The following is a 22,127-nucleotide window of genomic DNA, read 5'->3' as shown; positions in this document are numbered from 1 at the left end:
CATCTATGCTTCAAACCCCAGTCTGAAGCACAAGGAAACCAGGCACGTAGAGCACCCATTGTATGTGAGTAAAAATTTTCAATACACACAATTAAATATATATATACTTGAACTCAAAGCACACAATTAGAAATATATTTATTAAATGCATTATTTTAAAATTTAAAAAAGTCATTTGAAAAAACTTCACCTTTCACGAGTAGAGCTATTATTTATTCTTTTGCCATTTCCTAACAAGGCAAATTTGAATGACCATTGGAAGGGTTTGGCAGATTGCAAAATCTTGACGCTGGGAAAGTACTGAGAATTCATATACCGACCCACGATTCGAGGAAGTCGTAGGCTTGCATTTACTTCAATTCAAAGGCGCCCCTTCAAGCCAGGCAGCAAGCAAGACACACAGAGCAAGCCATGAAGCAAAGACAAGCTGCCGCAAAAACCACCAAGCTCCCTCCTTGACGACGGCCATGGCCCTCGACGAACCCTATGCTGCGCAAGGCCGCACCAGCAAACGCAGCCATACGGGCCCTGCCCGATCCAGCGGCAGCAGGTCACGCTCCCACCATGAATCTCTCATTTGCATCTCAGTTTGCCGATCTTAGCGAGAATCATTGTCCCTCTTGTATGCTTTCTAAGCTTACTATTCACTCTCATGCACACATGAATACACCCATCGTTGCTTTGCAAACATACACGACCACATGAATCTAATGTATCAACATATCTACTCATGCCATCTTTTTTCACCTAGAAAATGACGTACGCTTAGGACACCACATGGGCATGAGCACATGAATGTAATGTACGTGCATATACGCATGCCATCTTTTCTCACACACTTGACACACCGCATGGGAACGACAGTTGCTATACAGTGGTGTCTCGTTTCCACTTTTGTGCCAGGTACTTGTCCTCGGAAGGAGAAGTGCTACCTAAGATAGAAAAACTGAATATTTACCCTTGTGTTGCATAGATAGAGTAGACAGCCTGCTGATGAAGAGAGATGTCAAATTGATCTCCTGCATTTTCAAGCGTGAATTTGTGGCCTGCTGCCTGTCTCAACTGGTGTGGAGATAGGCTTGCAGTATTCAAGTCTGAATCCGTGGCCTGTCTCCACAGATAGAGTAGACAGCCTGCTGATTAAGAGAGATGTCAAATTGATCTCATGCATCTTCAAGTGTGAATCTGTGGCCTGTCTCAACTGGTGTGGAGATAGGTTTGCAGTCTTCCATTGGAAAACATTCAAGGAGCTCTTGAATGTACTTGGATTGTCTCCGACAAAGCCCTCCTCAAGTGTAGCTGTTGGAAATAAGGCCACCGCGCTTGCACTCGTGTATGGGTGTGAACGTACCTTTTGGGGTCTTGTACCATGTTTGACATATCTATCTGAAAAACCTAATGTGGTACAACTGATTGTACCCACACATGCTGCGTTTGCTCTTCCCTCTCTTTTTAAACCTTCATCTCCATTGAAGCACAGTGGAGCTCCGACGTGAATCTTGCACTTCAAACTGGTATCAGAGCTGGACAAGGAGTTCCCCGGCTTTGTGGGTGCTTTGCAGGGCTTCCTTGAGCTTGTGTTGAGCTCAGGACAGTGAGCTTTCAGCTCAGTTTACAGGGCAGTTTCACCTTAGTCTGCACATGAAGATTGGCAGCCTTTTTTCCTTTGGCTTGCAATGGAGGCTCTAGACTTGGTCTAGGCTTATCTTAGCCTTCTTATAGCCTTGATTGAGGCTTATGAGCCATCACTTGCGGCTGCCCAGCCCCAAGAACAGTAGGGGCAAATTCATGCCAGCTGCCCAGACCTGTTTTTTCTCAGATCAGTCTTTTCCCGCTTCTACTCCAGCTCAAAGGCAGCTTATCCTCCTTGGTTACACCCTTGGTTAGTGGCAATGAACCCCAACATCAACTATTGACACTTGGCATTGAGATTGAACACCATACAGGCTGTGTAAAACAAGGCAGCCCCTTGTCTTGATGCTTCATACTCCTTATTTATCCTCATTTGATGCCTGAATGGCTATGATTGAGGCTGGATACTTTGGGGATGTTATACCTATGCTGTGAGATGTCTTTAGGATGATTCAAACACTTCATTTTCTCAGTTTGGATAGAGATTTATGTGCTGTAATACATAGAGCTAAACATACTTTAAAGGGCTTTTGCTATGCCTGTTACTTCTTGGGTGCTTCCTGACTACTTGGGTTGATACATCGACTCTTGTGGTTGATGTCATATGCTTTGTCATGACTGCGGAATGCATTTGAGCAATGATTGAAGCTCATTCTTGATTGACATTGTATGTCATTTGCTAGGGTTAGACACTCATTTGGTATCATATTTGGGAGAGCATTTGGTACAGATTCACGCTTCCCATTGATGTCTTTGGGTACTGATTTGGTACCGAATTATTGGTATATGCTTGGACAGTGATTGCATATTCTTTGTGCCTCATTTTTGGGCTGAAATAGATCAGTTTTTTGCAAACATTTTGATGCTGTACACTGTGAACAGCAGGTCTCATATACAGACAGGTTATCCATAGAGCTGTCAAATGCTATTTGGTAATGCATTGATGTATGCAATTGAGCTCATATGCCATGGCTATGTTGGAATATAATCAGTGGTTAGTACTGAATCAAAGATTTTGAGAATATCTTGCTAGTTGACACTTGTATCTCTTCTTAGTCATCTGTGTGACAGATTGGACTTGTCTTTGTTGACCTTTGAGTACTGAATCAAAGATTTTGAGAATATCTTGCTAGTTGACACTTGTATCTCTTCTTAGTCATTTGTGTGACAGATTGGACTTGTCTTTGTTGACCTTTGAGTCATCTTTGGCTATATTCATGGTTGGCAGCAGTGATAGTATCAACCTTTTGCATATCAAGAAGCTTGAGGGTGCACATAACTTTACCATACTGCAGAAGCACGCTCTACAATTGAGCTTTTAGTTTCTGACTCTTTGTTGTTTATCATAGAGAAGTTGGACTTTGCCTATGCTATGTGGACTAGACTTGAGGAGTTGTATGCTCAGAAGAATGCTGCTAGTAAGGTTTACTGGTTGAAAAAGTTGATGGACCTTTGCATGAGAGAAGGTATAACCATATCTGTATATCTCAATGAGTTTAACTCGATTTTCAATCAGTTGGTTGCTTTGAAGTTTAACATTGATGACGGGTTTAAGGTCACTTTCTTGCTATGCACTTTGTCTGAAAGTTGGGTTACATTTAGAACAACCATGAGCAACTCCAATGTGATGTTGATGTATTCCGATATGGAGAGCTCTTTGCTTATGGAAGAACCGAACAGACGGAATAATGCAGCCCAATAAGTCTTCCAGTGCATTGTATACTAGGGGCGGATCCCAATAGAAGAGAAAATCATAAAATAAAGGATGCAACAAGTCTCGTGTAAAAGATGTAGAGTGCCATCATTGTGGCAAGAAAGGACACTTTAAGTGCGACTATTACAAGTGGAAGAAAGAGAAAGACAAGTGTAATAAGACTGATGATAGCAAGGATGGGAAAAAGGACAGCCAACCTGCAAAAAAGAGCAATGTTAAGATAGCGGAAGTCAATGTAATGAGTCATGAGAGTGACAGTGGCAGTGATGTTCTCTTTGCTTTTTCTTTTAATGCACAGTCTTTGATCGTAAATTTTGATAATGACATGTATACTTGGATTCTTGATTCAGGTGCTTCATTTTATGTAAACCCACACCGTGAGTGGTTCACTGATTACAGTGGTGGTAGACATGGTGTTGTCTACTTGGGGAACAACTATGCATTTGATATTGCAAGGATTGACAGTGTACAATTGGAATTTCAGCAGGGTTCAGTGTTTACCTTGCATCATGTGAGGTATGTATCCTAGCTCAAGAAGAGCTTGATAAGCACAGGGCAACTAGATGATGAAGGCTATCACACCACTTTTGGGGATAACAAATGGAAGATATGTAAGGGCTCTAGAATCATTGCTAGAGGCTCTAAGAGTGATACTCTGTATCCATTGCATGTATCTAGTGTGTGTGACCATATTGTTGCCATTACGGAGCAGCTAAGTGTTTCTTTGTGGCATGGCCGTTTGGGACACATGAGTCAAACTTGAATGAAAGTGCTTTCTTGTTTGGGTTATTTGCTGTGTTTGAGGTATGTTGATTTTAACCATTATGATCATTGTGTCTATGGTAAACATGCTCAACCATCACATAAAAAGTCTCTTTTTTTGAAATCTTCTTATTTAGAGTTGGTACATTTAGATGTATGTCAAATGCCAGGGTTGTGTCTAGGGGGGAAGAAGTACTTTATCACTTTTGTTGATGATGCTACACGCAAAGTTTAGGTATATCCTATCCATTGTAAGGATGAGGCTTTGGATAAATTCAAGAAATTCTTGGTATTGGCTGAAATATGACTGGTAAGACACTCAAGTGTCTTCGCTTTGATAATGGTGGGGAATATGTGTCTAATACATTTTCGGGCTTTTTTAATAGTAAAGGGATAAAGAGGGAGCTCATTGTCTCTTATAATCCGCCCCAAAATGGAGTTGAAGAGCATATGAACAAGACCATTCAAGATAAAGTATGTACTGTGCTGTCTCATGCTGCATTATCTCATGGTTTTTGGACAGAGGCTGTTATGACAACAGTTCACATGATAAATTGATAATCGAACAGGTCTTTGTGGGGAGAGTCCCTCAAGAAGTGTGGTCGGACAAGCTGCCTTTGTATGCTCACTTGAGAGTGTTTGGCTGTGAGACATTTGTGCATATTCGCAAGGAAGCATGCAACAAACTTGAGCTAAAGTCTTGTGAATGCATTTTCCTAGGATATGGTAATGAGGGTGAAACGGAGTATCGATTATGGGATCTTGAGAAAAGAAAAGTAGTAGGCATCAATGCTGTTATCTTTTAGGAAGATTGCATGTATAAACAGGCTAAAAAGATAGAGAAGGTCTAAAGGGTTGTTTTTTGGGAAGATGTACCTATTGGACAGTAGAGAATGCCTGTTGGACAGCAGTAGATACTTGCTGTAAATGACCTTGAAAATGCAAGGAATGATGCTGAAAATGGTCGGCAAGGAGTTGCCCATGATGTACCATAGTCTTAGTAGGAAAACACGTAGTTAGGATAGTTGGAAATGGTAAGATAGCATGTTGAAATTTTTGGACAACAAGCTATAAATTCAGATTTGTAGGCTCCACAGCCTGCAAATGTTGAACCTTTGGTCTGTAGGTCGATCCGACCTTCAAGGCAGTCGGATAGGTTTATATTTGGTGCTCAGTATGTTGTTGATTAGGTTATGTTGATTGACTATGGTGAAGCGTCATACTTCAAGCAAGCAATGGACAGACAGGACAACGAGAAGTGGCATAAGGGTATGTTGTTAGGCATGGAATCTCTAGAGAAGAACGGCACTTGGGATTTGGTGCATTTGCCTAAAGGGCAGAAAGTACTACTATGCAAATGGGTTTATAAGATGAAAGTCACTTCTGGTTTCTTGCCAAAGCACAAAGCATGGTTTGTTGCAAAGGGGCACTAGCAAGAACATGGAATTGATTTTGATGAAATCTTCTCTCTTATGCTGCATTATCTCATGGTTTTTGGGTAGAGGTTGCATTATCTCATGGTTTTTGGACTCTGTTGTCTCATACTTCAAGATGTCATGGTTTTTGGGTAGAGGTTGCTATGACAGTAGTTCACGTGATAAATCGATCATCAAACAGGTCTTTGTTTAGCACTAGTGATAAAGCCTTTAACAATTAGCATAGAGCCCTTGTGGACCTTCCAAGATCCATCACCAAAGGTAGTAAAATATCCTCTTGCATCAAGTTGCTCGATCGACAATAAACTTTTATTTATTCTAAGTACATATTTGACATCTTGTAAAATCAGCTCTTGGCCATTTTCAAGGGCCAAGTAAATGTTACCCACACCCTCTATTTCACATGCATAATTGTTGCCCAAGTAAACCTTGCCCAGGCAACTTGTAGTGTATTCATAAAGTGACTCCAAAGGGGGAGCAACATGAAAAGAGACATTGCTGTCCACTATCCATGATTGGGACAGCCCATCATGAGTTGAAAGTAAAGCATCAATTACCTTCTTTTTAATGATGTGCATATCACCTGCTACTATCATAACATCTACATCATTACATGAGGCTCCAACAAATATCTCTCCAGCGTGAGAGAGCTCTTCAATGACCACACTAGATGCAACATTTGCCTTTGCAACTTCTTTTGAGAGAGAGCTGTCATCATCTTTCTTGTCATCCTTCTTTTTCTTTCGTTGTTGTTCCTTTCTTTCTTGCTCTTTCTTATAGTATTAACAATAGGGCTTTTTATGCCCTTTACGCCCACATTGATAGCAAGTGACGTCGTATTGTTTGTCCTTCTTTTACTCTTGCTTTGCCTTTATTTCTTGCATTACCCCTCTTTTCTGACCCGCTTCTAAGATGATAGGTTGAACCACTGCTTTCTGCACTGGACTTTCTTCTAATCTCTTCATTGAAAATAGAGCCCCTAACACCATCAAAGGTTAAAGCAGGGTTGTTGCTTAGTGAAACAACCAAAGACTCTCAGCTATCAGGCAAAGTCATCAACAACAAAATAGCCTTCAATTGATCATTGAAGGGTTGCAAACTAGAGTTTTGCAATTGACTCAAAATCCTTGTGAAAGTAGTCAAATGCTCCAATGCTGGCTTAGACTCATCCAACTTTATGTTTACAAGCTAGCGCATGAGATGCACTTGATTCACGTGAGTTGTATTTTCATAAGTTGTCTATTAACTTTTTCCATATGGCATAAGCTGTATCAAGTTGTTTAATGTTTGTGAATACATCATCAGATACAACCATTTTAATGTATGCAATGGCCTTCTTGTTGAGTCTAGCCTAACCCTCATTTGTCATAGCTGCAGGCTTGATTTCCAAAAGGGCGTCATCACAATCCTTGAGAAACAAAATGCCTTTCATCCTCTCCTTTCATAAGTCAAAGCCAGTGCCATTAAACCTCTTGATTTCAAGAAGGGACTTAGTATCACTGTTGTTTGAAGCATTAGTGGCCATTATTCAGCAAAGTGCCAAGTACCAATGCTGTATTTTGTGACAGTAAATATTGGGCTGAATATTCAGCTAATTTCAGCCCAAAATTTCAGGAGATAAGAGCAAGATTTGATCCAAGTTCATGTACAGTACTAGAAGGAATGGCTTTCAACAATATAACTGAGGTTTCAGCGTATAATCCATGCATACACAACTGCAAAGTGACTTTCACTTCAGCAATATCACCAAACATACATTTGCAACAATCCCAGATTTGTTAGTGATTACTAAAATTGCTGCACCATAAATATTCAGCAATATATCAACTCAATGGGAGCTGCCAAACATGTGTACTGCATACTTATGTGCCCAAAAGCACTTCTGATATACAAAAGGATGTGAATTCTTTGCAATTTCTTTAAAATCTCACAAGTGAGAGATAATAATCTCGAATTTCACTATGTACAACACCAAGATTGCTTCAGCAATGTCCTCAATGTACATTTCAGACATGAATTTTGCCAAAATTCTCAAATTTCAGCAAAAGACCCAAATTTTTATTGATTAATCTGCCCCAGTTGCATTAATACGTGTTTCCGAGTGCATAGAACAAGCAAATTTAGCAAAAATTTGGAGAATTCAGCAAAAGCTTCAAATTTCCTAGGTCCAAAAGTGCACAAATCTTAGTAAATTCGGCTTAGTTGAGTAAAATTTCACCGATACATGAAAAATAAAAAATTTCAAGGCCAATGTGTACAATTTTTGCAATTTCTAGGTCCACTATCATTGTTATGTATGACCAACATTAGATCTGGGGAAACCCCCAAAATTTCAGGTATAGAAATGCACTAGTTTGAGGATCATGCTTGCACGCATGAACCAGGGCTTAAGAAGATGTGTCACATTACACAAAAAATACTCACGTGCTGTTACCTGGTCCCTTTTTGTTGTGTGATGCTGCTGTCTGCCCATGCCTATTGGTGCGTGGTCTGCGCCAGGTCTGTCGGCTCATGTTTGGAGTGTACGGTCGCTTGCCGACTTGCTGTGCTAGTCCATGTTGTCTGTCAGGTCCAAGCGATGGTTGTGACTACTGCGATGCTGGTCACACCTACTCTAATCTTGACGAACAACCCATTGCCTTGGTCCACATAGTCTGCTACTTACACATGTTAGCTAGAATCATGATGAACAGACAGCTGATGACTTGTGCCTAACCATTTTGATCAAAACAACAATTGGCTTGCTCTCAGTGATCACTGATAGAAAATGTAAATGGCTACTTGTCGTGCGCAGAGCTGACTTGCACTCTTGGGAATCACACACATTGTTGCTGTAGCTTTGTTATCAGTTTGTTGCGGCGAGAGTGCAATGGAGTGCGAGATAGGAATGGAGCAAGAGCAAAACTGAGAGTGAGAGTTAGAGAATCCCAAGATGAGTGTACCAGTTAGTGTTTCGGTATACAAAGGATAAAAATATATTTATATGTTAGGGTACAAATAAGGGTGTATTCACACCTGTAAGTTTGTACACACGGAGTTTAATGGGACTTTACATCCGAAGCATTTCTCAGCCCTTTTGAGCAGATTTCAGCCAAATTTGGTGGATAGCAGAGAGATCTCTATTGTAAACCCTAAATTTCTGTAGAAATCAGGATTCAACAGCAATCTTGGGACCCGTGCCAATTGGTGAATGCATCGTACACTAAATTTAGTACTTGAACTTTGTGTAATTGCCAGGGAATTTTGATGCCAGACCATTCATTGTAATTTGGGGCAGCATTTGGCGAGTTGATGGTATTAGAGATCACAGCCAAGCAGGAGGCAGAGTGCAGTCGGACTGCACAGTCGGACTGCCACGTGGCAGTCCGACCTGTACACTCAGTCGGCTGCATTTAATGCAGCCGACAGGGTATTTCTGGCGCCCTATTTTCTGGCAAATTCTGGCTATAAATAGCCGACATCCCCAGCAGTCTCGTACACTTCTCTGCTTGCAGATTACAGACCGGTGACACGCGCAGATTCCGTCTCTGTTCGCAGATTTCAGACAGCAGACAGTGCAGACTGCAGCGGACTTCGAGGTGAACAGCAGGTTGCATCGTCGAGGTGGAGACACGTAGTCCAGCGCACTGCGCCCGTGTATATATCTGCATATCTTTGTATTCAGCACTCTTTATACAGCAGATCTTCATCGTCCATTGTCTCTCTCTCTCTCTTCTCTCTCTGCGTTCTCTCTCTCCCAGTCCTATGCTTCCGCACCGCTGCACTCTGACATGGTATCAGAGCAGTGTTTGAGGGCTGACTGAGCGCAGAAATCAACCTGAAGAGGAGTTTCCATCGCGACACAAATTTGCGTTTTTTGCGTTTAAGGGCAGACAAGAGGGCTGCACCTTGGAACAAGGCTGAAACGAGTGTGTCGCACAGGAAAGGAGTACAGGTGGTGGATTTGCTGCTGTTTGTTTGACGCGGAGGAAGTTTGAGTTTTTAGCCTACAAGTGTAGGTTTTGCTTTTTCATCGCCTCCGGCAGGTGAAGAAGGTTCAGGACGCGGAAGAGCCTTAGCAGGCTGAGTTTTCCCAGTCAGAGGGGGTTGCTTTTGCGTTTGTGAAGGCACTGCAGGTGAAGATGTCTACAGAGATGGACTTGGAGTTCCAGGCGATTATGGACCGAAAGGTGCCTGTCTTACCGGCTCTTTCTACAGATCAGAAGCTCGACGGCGACAACTACCGCATTTGGCGCGTCATGATGTTGGCCATCCTTGAGTCCTATGATTTGGCGGAGTTGGTACAGGAGGAGATTGACCGGCCCTCGGTAAGAGATGAGTCCAAACTCTCTTCCGATGCTCGTGCGGAGTTGGCCAAGGCCCAGTCTCATTGGGACAAACTGAATGCTAGGATTCGATCCTTTCTCTTTCTATCATGCACTATAGCCGTGATCGCTCACATCGAGCACTTGACGGTGGCTCGGGAGATATGGCTGGAGCTTGATCAAATGTACAATCGGATAACCCTAATGAAGAGGGTTTCTTTGGAGATACAGATACGGACCTTGTCCGTAAATAAGTCTTCTTCGCTGCGAGAGCACATTAATAAGCTAAGGCAGCTTTAGATGCAGGTTCAGAATGCGGGGAAGCCGATTTCCTCCGAAGACATGGCGATCACACTATTGTCCCAGTTGCCGCCACGATTCGGTACATTTTACTCTGCCCTTATTGCTTCGGGGCGAGAGTCTACTCTTCGGTGGGAAGAGTTGGTTCCTATAGTCTTGGACCACGAGGAACAGTTAAAGGGACAGAATGCTTCCAAGTCGGAGGGGACGCGGAAGAGCCTTAGCAGGCTGAGTTTTCACAGTCAGAGGGGGCTGCTTTTGCATTTGTGAAGGCATTACAGGTGAAGATGTCTACAGAGATTGACTTGGAGTTCCAGTCGATTATGGACCGGAAGGTGCCTGTCTTACCGGCTCTTCCTGCAGATCAGAAGCTCGACAGCGACAACTATCGCATTTGGCGTGTCATGATGTTGGCCATCCTTGAGTCCTATGATTTGGCAGAGCTGGTACAGGAGGAGATCGACCGGCCCTCCATAAGAGATGAGTCCAAACTCTCTTCCAATGCTCGTGCGGAGTTGGCCAAGGCTCAGTCTCATTGGGACAAACTGAATGCCAAGATTCGTTCCTTTCTTTTTCTATCATGTACTACAGCCGTGATCGCTCACATCGAGCACTTGACGGTGGCTCGGGAGATATGGCTGGAGCTTGATCAGATGTACAATCGGATGACCCTTATGAAGCGGGTTTCTTTGGAGGTACAAATGCGGACCTTGTCAGTAAACAAGTCTTCTTCGCTGCGGGAGCACATTAACAAGCTAAGGCAGCTTCAAATGCAGGTTCAGAATGCGGGGAAGCCGATTTCCTCCGAAGACATGGCGATCACACTTTTGTCCCAGTTGCCGCCACGATTCGGTACATTTTACTCTGCCCTTATTGCTTCGGGGCGAGAGTCTACTCTTCGGTGGGAAGAGTTGGTTCCTATAGTCTTGGACCACGAGGAACAGTTAAAGGGACAGAATGCTTCCAAGTCGGAGGCGTTGATAGGTCAAGCCTCTCAGAAGAAGGGGAAGGACCAAAAGAAGAAGAAGGGGGATAACAAGTCCAAGAAGGACAAGGACAAAGATTCCACATGCCATATTTGTGGAAAGACTGGCCATTGGAAGAAGGATTGCCCTGACAAAGACACGAAGGACACCAAGAAGAAGGACACCAAGGATTCTGGAGCGGTGGCCTTACCCTCATCAGCTGCATTTCTTCATCTAGCTGTCATTGAGGACGCTTCACCGAATGCTTCTGATGCTGCGATGACGGCTCCCCAGGCTCGAGAGTGGATTGTTGATAGTGGTGCCTCACGGCACATGACTCCTTCATCAGATGGTGTTGCTCAGTTGCGACCCTTGCGTGGGCAGATTCTCATTGGAGACAGCTCTTCAGTTTCTATTGCAGGTCGGGGTAAGATGCAGCTTATTCCGGATGGACGAGGTGGTACACATACCTCAGAGGTTTTGCATGTACGAGGATTAGGGTATCATCTCCTTTCAGTTCATAAGATTTGCTCCCTTGGCCTTTTGGTGGAGTTTGACAGTACTACGGTGCGAGTCCTTGATCGGGGATCGAGGAAGGTTCTCTCATCCGGATATGAGAATAACGGCATTTACAAACTGAAGTCTTCCACCGCTCTCTCTACTCTTCTTCTTACCTCTCAGTCACAGTCAGAATTATGGCATGTTCAGGTTTGGTCACCTGAACTATGACTATCTTCGGAGGGCGTCACGTGGACAGCTTGTTTGAGGGTTGTCGGATATAGTGGTGAGCCAGCAGCCATGTGTCTCCTGTATTCAGGGGAAGCAGCATAGGGATGCCATTTCCCATACAGCTTCGCGGCGGTCTACTTCACCGATGGAGCTTGTATCTACGGATCTATGTGGCCCTATGAGGAATGAGTCCTTGCGTGGGAGCTCGTACTTCATGCTGATCGTGGATGCCTACAGCAGGATGACATGGGCCTATTTTTTGGCACTAAAGTCAGAAGCTTTCTTGCACTTCAAGGATTGGCTTCTCTTTGAGGAGAACCGATCGGGCCGGAAGTTGAAGACCTTGCGATTCGACAAGGGAGGTGAATTTGTTTCTAATGAGTTTGCTCGATTTTGTGCAGATAGAGGAATTCACCAGGAGTTTGCCAATACCAACACTCCTCAAGAAAATGGTATTCTTGAACGGAAGAACCGCAGTGTGATCGAGATGGCGCACACCATGATGGAGCACCGACAGACCCCTCAGGTTCTGTGGGCCGAGGCTGTGGCTACCGCAGTTCACATCCTTAATCGATCCCCTACTTCGGCCGTGGATGGGATGACCCCATTTGAGGCTTATTTTGGGACAAAGCTAGATGTTTCTTACTTTCGGGTCTTTGGGTGTGATGCCTATGTTCACATCCTCAAGGCTCGCCGTGATAAATTTGAAGCAGCTTCCCGAAAACAGGTATTTGTTGGCTACAGCTCCCAGTCCCAAGGCTACCGACTGTATGATCCCGTCAAGTAGGATGTGTACACTAGCCGTGATGTGCGGTTTGTGGAGGTTCCGGCTACTTCAACGGGTGAGGAGCATCCCGTTCTTGGAGATCCAGGGGAGAGTTGGGCTCCTTCTACCGTTCCACTAGAGCCCGTGCCTTTTGATTATGATTCTGTTTCTGACACAGAGTCTACTGTTCCGCCGGACACCTCTAAGGAGTTACCGCCGGTGGATATTCCAGAGTCTTCTACTAATAGAGAAAGACGAGGGGAGGTTCGGCCTCCTCGCTGGGCCCGTGACACACTTCGTGATTCAGGGATCGAGGGGGTTCCTGAGGAGTGGGGACCGTAGGATGGTCCGCGGCGGTCACGGAGGCACCAGCCACATTTTACGGAGCTTGTTTGCTCCAACTATTGTTTGATGACCCGTGTTATGCAGGATCGAGAGCCCACCTCCATGAAGGAGGCTTTACAGTCCGCACCATGGAAGAAAGCTATGGAAGCTGAGTTGGAGGCTATTGAGAGGAATGGCACTTGGTCACTCGTGCCTCGGCCCCCGAAGAAGAAGGTGATTGGAGTCAAGTGGGTCTTCAAGACCAAATACCTTAGCGATGGTACTTTGGATAAGCACAAGGCTCGCCTTGTTGCTAAAGGTTTTGCACAGTGCCCAGGCATTGACTGTCATGATACTTTTGCCCCCACAGCTCGTATGGCGACCATTAGAGCTGTTCTTGCTTTGGCTGGCCATAGGAGATGGCCTGTTTATCAGTTGGATGTGAAGTCGGCCTTCCTTAATGGTGATTTGAAGGAGGAGATCTATGTTGAGCAGCCTCCTGGCTTTGGTTCTTCAGATGGGAAAGTCTACAGGTTGAAGAAGGCCTTGTATGGCCTCAAGCAGGCTCCGCGTGCATGGAACGAGAAGATTGATTCGTTCCTCCAGGTTCAGTTGGGATATCGGCGGTCCAAGGCCGATCCGCAGCTGTATGTTCACACTTCCGAGGATGGTTGTGTGTTGTTTGTCTTATATGTTGATGATTTGGTTGTCACAAGTGATGATGCACAACAGGTCCAAGAGATGAAGTCAGCTTTACATCGGACGTTCGAGATGACGGACTTGGGTCTACTCCATTTCTTTTTGGGCCATGAGATTTATCAGTCTCAGAGGGGGATCTTTATCTCTCAACAGAGATATGTACAGGAGCTCTTGGTGTCTTTTGAGATGGAGGATTGTCGGGCCCTATCTACTCCTATGGATCCGAATCGGAAGGCCACTTCCCATTCAGCTTCTCCTTTGGCGGATGCGTCCCGCTATCGACAGTTGATTGGTTCCTTGATTTGGCTTCTCAACACTAGGGTTGATCTATGTTTTGCTGTTGGGCTCTTGGCAGGGTTGATGAGTGAACCTAAGACGGTGCATTGGCAGGCTGCTCAGAGGATACTTCGGTATCTGAGGGGGACGTCTGATTTAGGGATTCATTACCCCGCAGGGACAGATGGGTCAGATCTTGTACTTGCAGGTTGGAGCGACTCGGATTGGGCCGGTGATGTGGACCACAGGCGGTCTACTATAGGTTACTGTTTTACTTTGGGTGCAGGTGTTATTTCATGGAGTAGCAAGAAGCAGCCCACGGTAGCCCTTTCGTCTACTGAGGCGGAGTATCGGGCTGCGTCTTCCACCACATGCGAGGTTGTGTGGCTTCGGCGATTATCGGAGGAGCTTGGGTTCCCCCAGACTCGTCCTACATTGCTGCAATGTGACAATGAGAGTTGCATTGCCTTGGCAAAGAACCCTGTTTTTCATGCTCGGACGAAGCACATTGAGATCCAGTACCACTTCATCCGAGAAAAGCTTCTGGATGAGACCATCACTGTGGAGTATTGCAAGACGGAGGACAATCTTGCGGATTTGTTTACGAAGGCGCTTCCTCAGGCTCTACTTCGGAGACATTCCAGATCCCTCCGGCTTCTGCCCTGCCCAAGCTCTGAGAGGGGGTGTTAGAGATCACAGCCAGGCAGGAGGCAGAGTGCCGTCGGACAGGTGTGCAGTCGGACTGCATAGTCGGACTGCCACGTGGCAGTCCGACCTGTACAGTCAGTCGGCTGCATTTAATGCAGCCGACAGGGTATTTCTGGCGCCCTATTTTCTGGCAGATTCTGGCTATAAATAGCCAACATCCCCAGCAGTCTCGTACACTTCTCTGCTTGCAGATTACAGACCAGTGACACGCGTAGATTCCGTCTCTGTTCGCAGATTTCAGACAGCAGACAGTGCAGACTGCAGCGGACTTCGAGGTGAACAGCAGGTTGCATCGTCGAGGTGGAGACACGCAGTCCAGCGCACTGCGCCCGTGTATATATCTGCATATCTTTGTATTCAGCACTCTTTATATAGCAGATCTTCATCGTCCACTGTCTCTTTCTCTCTCTTCTTTCTCTGCGTTCTCTCTCTCTTAGTCCTACGCTTCTGCACTGCTGCACTCTCTGCGTTCTCTCTCTCTTAGTCCTACGCTTCTGCACTGCTGCACTCTGACAGATGGTTTCATTTGTGTAAGTTTTAGGTGAAAAATTAAGGGGTAATTGGCCCAAATTGATTGCTAATTGTTGTTATAGCAAAGAGTTTTTGGAACAGCAAAGGAGATTGTGAATCTCAGCTTGTACTCATTCCATTAGCAATGAAGTTAAAGAAATACCGAAAGGGGTGCAAGTTTTGGGGCCAATAGGGTGTACAATGTCTGATATTATTAAGGTAATTTGTGCATTTCAAGTTATATTGATTTGCTGATTGCTGTAGTTAAGTGCTCAATTAGGGAATTACCACCCTTTCCAAGAAGGGGGACTAGTTTCACTTTATCTCTCGCATAGGGGTATTCAGAGGGGATGCACTCTCTTTGCCCTCAAAGGGGAACTTCTATTTCTTTGGCTTCAGAGGGGGCCTTTGCATCTCCACCCTCAGAGGGGGCACCTACTCATCATGAAGTTCTTCCACACCATTTACTCTTTGGGGGTTGTTGTCTTTAAGCAATCATTTTAACTGTTAATTCCCAGGATCTTTACATACCACTTAGATCTGGCCCTTGGAGGTTTAGGCTGCGACTTGGTGACGAGACCTTCGAATTTCTTCCAATGTGGAGTCATGGAGCTAGTGGCTCTCTCCCTAGGTAGAGTCAGGTTCTATAGTTCATTGTATCTATTGTTCCTTACTATAGGTTATCTTTTAGGTGGAGATCTTTGGATCTTTAGGATTTTCTTTCTTCATCCCTTTTTGGGCTAGAGAGAGGGTGTTGAGAAACCACTTCTTCATTTTATACACCTAAGTCAAGGTTTTGCACTAATAGCCCCAAAAAAGATCAGTGTCTACATTTTTTGCCACTTTTTAGTGGGCGCCCACACAGTGATGCATCATGCTAGATAGCTTATGCGTGTAAATAGGTAGTCACTTCATCCATTTTACACCACTTCAGTCACCCATCCGCACACTCCCCCCCCTTTTTCTTCATCACTTGAACACTCTTCCCTCTCCACTCTACTGTTGTCCATACCCCTATTGGAGGACATTGCGGTTCATGGTTACTCTTCCCCTTCTCCTTCAAGCGTCTTGTTTCCGTTATCTTTCAGATTGCGTTTGGAGGCTCCAGCTTGTTGGGGTCATCATCAGATTATTGGTGACTTCACTCTTGCACCTGGCAACAACATCCATATCTTGGCATTAGGTTATAGGCTTGTGTTTGCACTCTCGGTGGATCTCCTCCATCAGATGTCACCTCTCACACACGACATCTTGGCAATTGTGTTTGGTAGATTTGGGGATTCTCTAGTCATTGGTGTCATCACACAAACTATTGGTGTTTGCGTTTTCCAGCCTACCATCATTCCTCCCATTTGGCGTTAGCATCCACAGTCCTTGCATCAGCATTTGGGTTGTCATCATCTGTGTTTGGTAGCTCACACATTTGTGGGATTTGCGTTTTACAGCTAGGGCATCTTCCTGGTGTCCAAGGACTACGCTTCGCTCCCTTGACAACTGGTGATCATCTTCTTCACCTTCGATAGCATCAGAGGACTGTGGTTAGCTCCCTCGATAGATATCCTTCACTTTCTAGTGATTACTTCGATAGCCCACTGCCCGGAGGACTGCATTTCACTTCCTTCACTGTGCAGATTCCCACAGGTGCTACCGCCTAATTCAGATAGGATAGTATAGTTATCTTTTGAGTTTTGACTTTGCTATATTAGCTTTTCTTCTCATAGCATGATTCAGTGCATCATCACTGTATTCTTATTGTGTTTTTGAGTTTTTCTTCTCTCTTAGTGTTTGTAGTACACAATGTTTCTCCCTGCAAACCCTATTGTCTCTTTGCATCGTCGCACATTTTGACACCCATGACTATGCCTTGCGATTAACTGGGAATTGGTCTTCTTGCAATACCAAAGACATCAACTCATCAAATAAATAAACATTAGCATTACCCTTGGCTAATGAATGAAGAGTAGTGGCAAAGTTCTAATAGGAATTTGGCAGACCACCCAAAACTATACACTAGAGATGCATTTGGAATGATCTCATCAATGTTGCCAATTGTTCCTTGAGATTTTTAATCCTTGTGATGTCAGTATCCATGGAATCTTCCTCAGTCATGTGCCATAGTTCCACCGCGTTTCGAAATCATGACATGGTCTTTGTACTCAAAGAGGATTGATACTAACTACATCTATCCCAATGGGAATAATCTATGTAGGCTCTATCATAGTTTTTCTAGGAAAGGGTGTCTCGAGGTAGCTCAGACTTTTTTTTTCATTCCATTTAAAACAATTGTCCATAGTGTGGCCTATCCTCGTGAGAAAAATTACACTCATATCAGGAGTACTTTGTTTGACCAATGCAATTATATGCAAAGGAACTTGAGTGCATTCTTTATGATCTCTCAAAAATATAAGCCAAATGCCTTCATTGTGATTTGGCTTGATTTGGATTATTGTGTAGGCATTTCCTATGCTCTCTCTACCATTGATAGAGGTAATCCATGCACATGAAATTTGCTTCATTGTTGATGAGTAGAGCTCCCTCTTGCTGCACAATGCTATACACTTTGGCCAAATTTTGGAAATGGGGGGTGGAGTTTTGTATTTTAGCATTGAATACATATATGGATACTTTAATATATCAACCTACACAATTCCATTTACTCAAATCTCACATAAAAATTCAAGTTTTTGTGTCACATAGACATGTTATATTATACATGATTGTTACAAGCAATGTGTATTCAGCAAGTAACAGGACTGCAATCCACATAGATATGAGAAAACTTAAAAAACATGCTGAGCATACCCCATGGACCATGAGGAGTACATCATATATACTTCCTATGTGATAGATCGCGAATACACAATGTCAAGAAAACCCTATGTGCATCAGAGAATGATAGATCGTAGAACATGGCACTATGTTACATGTCTATATATCATTTGAGAATGCATGCTCCATCTCCTCATGTGAGGACTCCCTCCTTGATTGAGAGGATGATGAAGCAACATTTTGTTTTGACCTTGGATTTGGCTATGGCTTTCTTACATGTGTAGTCCTTGCTTTGACCCTCCTCTATCCACGAGTATCATGGATTGGTGTTGATAGCTTCTTGTAAAGGATAGAGTAGATGTCATGCTCCTTCTATGGAATCTCTGGATTGTGATGCTCCTTCTCTATGTCAAATTTTTCCATTCACCTGCAAAGTCTTAGGAGACAAAGATTCCTTTTTGAGAATTGAAGGTTGCAATGAGGGAACACTCGGTGTTGCGGTTGACGTGTTTTGAGCTTGTTTCTCTTCTTTGTGTGGTAGAGAGCCCATGTGCTCCAGTTCCTCTCACAAGGCCTTGAATTGCAATCTTGTGAGAGGACACGAATGAGTTTGTTTCCATTCAAAGTCAAGAGATTGAGGTTAGGCAAGAATCAACATTTAACTTACAAGATGCTAGATATGGATTAAAGACCAGGTTGCATTAGATTCTCAAATTGTCCCATACCAAACTAGCACTTACATGGGAAGAAGGCAATAGGAGGTTGCAGAAGGGTCATTCTAGCTTGGTGGAGGCTAGGAGAGAGAGGAGAAAGGTTGCCATAGCTGCTGCAGGCATTTGCAGATCATTTCCATCCAGCAAGAGGCTGTCTGGGGCCATGCTACATTGCTAGGAGGGTGTCCAACAGTGGTAGGAGGGCGTCCAACAGTGGGTGACAGCAGGTTTGGGACCCTTGGAAGCAAGCGATAGCAGCTGGACAGGTTGTGAGTAGGGTAGCAACTAATGTGATCAGTTTTTTGTGAAGGAATTCTGAAATTTCTCTCCTCAGCATTCTTTGTTATCTTCCAGCTATCTCTCATCTTTCATGAACATATCTCAGCAATTCTCAGCCATTGGTAGCAGATTTCAACCAAATTTGGTCGATAGTAAAGTGATTACTGCTGTAAACACTAATCTACAGCCATTGGTAGCACATTTCAACCAAATTTGGTGGATAGTAAAGCGGTTACTATTGTAAACCCTAATTTATAGCAATAATTAGTGTTTAGGAGCCACCTTGGGACTTGTGACATAGATTGAAGGCTTAGTACACTGAAATCAATGGCTGGAATGGAAGCATTGCTAGGGATTTCAGAAGCGAGCCCCTCCAAGCATATTCGGGGCTAGATTTGACTTGCCAATGGTCAATTGAAGGTCAAGTCTTGGGTGAAATCAAGGGGAAAACTCACAAGAAGCTTGCTGGTCTTTTGTGATAGCAAGAGGCAATTGGAGAGTGAAGGAGATTTGGGGAATCTTAGTGTATTCCATTGAGATAGTAACACAAGATAAAGAAATGCTGCAAGGGGTGCCAATTTTGGGGCCAATAGGTTGTTCATTGTCCAAGATTAAGTGGTAGATTTGTGTTTTCAGTGTATATGAAATTTATGCTTGTTGTGATTAGTCTTGATTAGGTGATTTACCACCCTTACGGAGGAAGGAAGGTTGGTTTCATGGTTTCATTGTTGGGATGCCATTAACTGGCTTGGTTTGGTGGGTTGAGGGACTTGTTTTACAAATTAGAATCTTTGCTTTAGAGCTGAAATTGTGTTCAGTTGAGCAATGATAGGAACGATGTCTTCTTATAGTGAGATGGGATCAAGCAGTGATGTTGTATTTCAATCTGAAAATGCACATAATGCAAGGATAAATGCAATGCCTAATCTTGGAACATGCTCATAGCACGGATAGCAAGCTGAAAATGTGGGTGTTGATCAAGAAGTGGGTCCTTCTAGGCCACACAATATTGATGACAAGCAAGGAGGTGAAGAATATGATGACTATTTTAAGATATGGTTGAGGATAGCTGCAGATGCCTTTTCTGAGTTGGCTAAGATCCACAATTTGAGAGATTTTTGAATTCTCCTAAGAAGGACAATAAGATCAAGAAGAAGATGCCATCCTTAAAGGCTTTTTGGTGCAAGAAGCTCTCAAAGGGTAGCTAGCGCAATCTCAAGATGCATCAAAGGCATAGTTGTCAGGTACGAAAGGTACAATACGATAAAATATGGTACTAAATGGTGCCATAAGATTTTATAAGGTACAATATGATATTAGTACGAAAAAAATTAACTTGATTATTTTGGACTAAAGATAATAGAATAGATATTTAAAGTCTAAATAGCAATGCTATGAGAGTATATAAGATGAATATTTAAGGGTAAGATTCTAAGACCTCATTTTGCATGCTCAATGTGCACTACTATTACCTATAAGTTACAAGTATATAGATGAGAGTGCATACATCATACACGAAGGATCATACAAATAGGAGTAGGTTGCTTGAGAGAGAGAGAGAGAGAGAGAGAGAGAGAGAGAGAGAGAGAGAGAGAGAGAGAGAGAGAGAGAGAGAGAGAGGCTTGAGAGATCTTAATGCAGACTCTCGGTTTTCTAGTCCTTCCTAATCCGTGCTTGCTCATTTGGTATGCTCCTGGAAATTGGTCCTTCAGAAGGCGCGGTGGCATCCAGCGGAGGACCGCTTACATACTAACTCTTTTCAACTGGAATTGTTGGCAGCCTCGCGATTACTTTCTTGGGAAGGCAAACATGAGCTCAGACCAAAATTTAACAACATGGCACGTTTGGGCTTGACTTCACTTGCAGATGCTACCGTTGCCAGTCGCAATGTGTTGATATCGTTTCGTACAACCAGGAGGCTTTTCAGAATCCCTCGTGGATACCGTGATTTATGGAAACAGCTTTTGCTAGTGCTTCAAAGCAGATAACCGTTTCCTGCCTCGGCTTTGGATCGTCCTTGGCAGGACTGGGACCTTGCAGGTTGGTTGAATTTGGAAAAGGCCTCAGCTAACCAGGTGTATCATCTTCTGATTAAAGATCATCAGTGGCTGGTTACTAAAGCTAATATTGTATGGGGATTGCGTAAATCTCAGTCATGGTGGAAGGCAACTGTCATGGAGGGCTGGTTGAACAATACACCTTTCAAATGTAAGGTCTTTCTTTGGAGGGTGATGATTGGTGGTCTTCCTCTTGCTTTTGCCCTTTCCAAGCGTCAAATCTCTAACGGCAATTGTTTCTTTTGCACCACCAGTGTGGAATCGGCCCGTCATCGATTTATTTCTTGCCCTCTCGCTAATAATATCTAGTCACTCTTGTCAACGGTTTGGCGAGCGGTGGTTGGTTTCTCTCTAAGCCCTTTTAATTGGGTTTTTGTACGGCCCAAATACCCCACACCGGCACAGTCGCATATGAAGATATTGTTTCACTTTCTTAGATACTGGGGCTGCTGGCACAATTGGACCACTTGGAATGCCTTTCTTTTTGATTCGGCCTCTAATGTTCCTGGACATATTGCGAGGCTTAGAGGTCTCCTGCATTGGTAGTTAGATCTCATTCGGCACTTTGACTTACTCCCTTGGGAGGACTTACTTCCCTGGCATATGGCGATTTCCTCTATGTCTTTGCCATGACTTTTGTAACTCGATGGCTTAAAGCCATCGTGTATCTTGTAATCATGTAAACTTGTACCTTTTTTTCGTAATTAATACAATTACCTTTTACGAATAAGAGAGGCTTGAGAGAAAAAGAGGGTGTTGGAGGCTTGAGAGAGAGAGAGAGAGAGAGAGAGAGAGAGAGAGAGAGAGAGAGAGGAGAAATAAATAAAGAAATATGCAGGCTTGGAGGAGAGTGGCAAAAAACGGCCAATTCTTTCATACTAAATCATACGAATACATACGGTACAATACATAGATGGGAGTGGATATATCATATATGAAGGATCATACAAATAAGAGTAGGCTTGAGAGAGAGAGAGAGAGAGAGAGAGAGAGAGAGAGAGAGAGAGAGAGAGATGAAATGATATATTAACGTCTACAAAATGTGAAAATGACCTATGAGACCATGAGTTACAATCATGTGTATGATGGTACAACTGTTTGGGCAAAATATGTAGCACAAAGCAATATAAGAAAGGAAACTAACTATGGCTATGTGTAAACATAGAGCTCTATCTAGTAACAAT

General features: G+C 43.7%; 1 protein-coding gene across 4 annotated transcripts in view; it reads left to right on the top strand.

Moving 5' to 3' along the window:
• The first annotated feature begins 244 nt into the window (after positions 1 to 244).
• The window catches only part of LOC148013610 (zinc transporter), a 178,896-nt gene continuing 157,013 nt past the window's right edge, over positions 245 to 22,127 (top strand). The window contains exon 1 of one of the 4 annotated variants that reach the window (XM_087668390.1): positions 245 to 550. In XM_087668390.1, coding sequence (XP_087524516.1) covers positions 468 to 550 — 83 coding nt within the window. In that variant the 5' untranslated portion in view covers positions 245 to 467. Of the gene's footprint in view, positions 623 to 22,127 lie in introns of all 4 variants that reach the window. The other 3 variants (XM_087668389.1, XM_087668388.1, XM_087668392.1) reach the window with 3 other exon arrangements.

This window comes from Lygodium microphyllum, chromosome 26, assembly GCF_053477565.2.
Source record: "Lygodium microphyllum isolate KBCC chromosome 26, Lygodium_microphyllum_v1.1.10, whole genome shotgun sequence".
NCBI lineage: Eukaryota > Viridiplantae > Streptophyta > Polypodiopsida > Schizaeales > Lygodiaceae > Lygodium > Lygodium microphyllum.
Note: the sequence above shows the minus strand (reverse complement) of the source record. Positions and strands in the feature narration are given on the sequence as shown.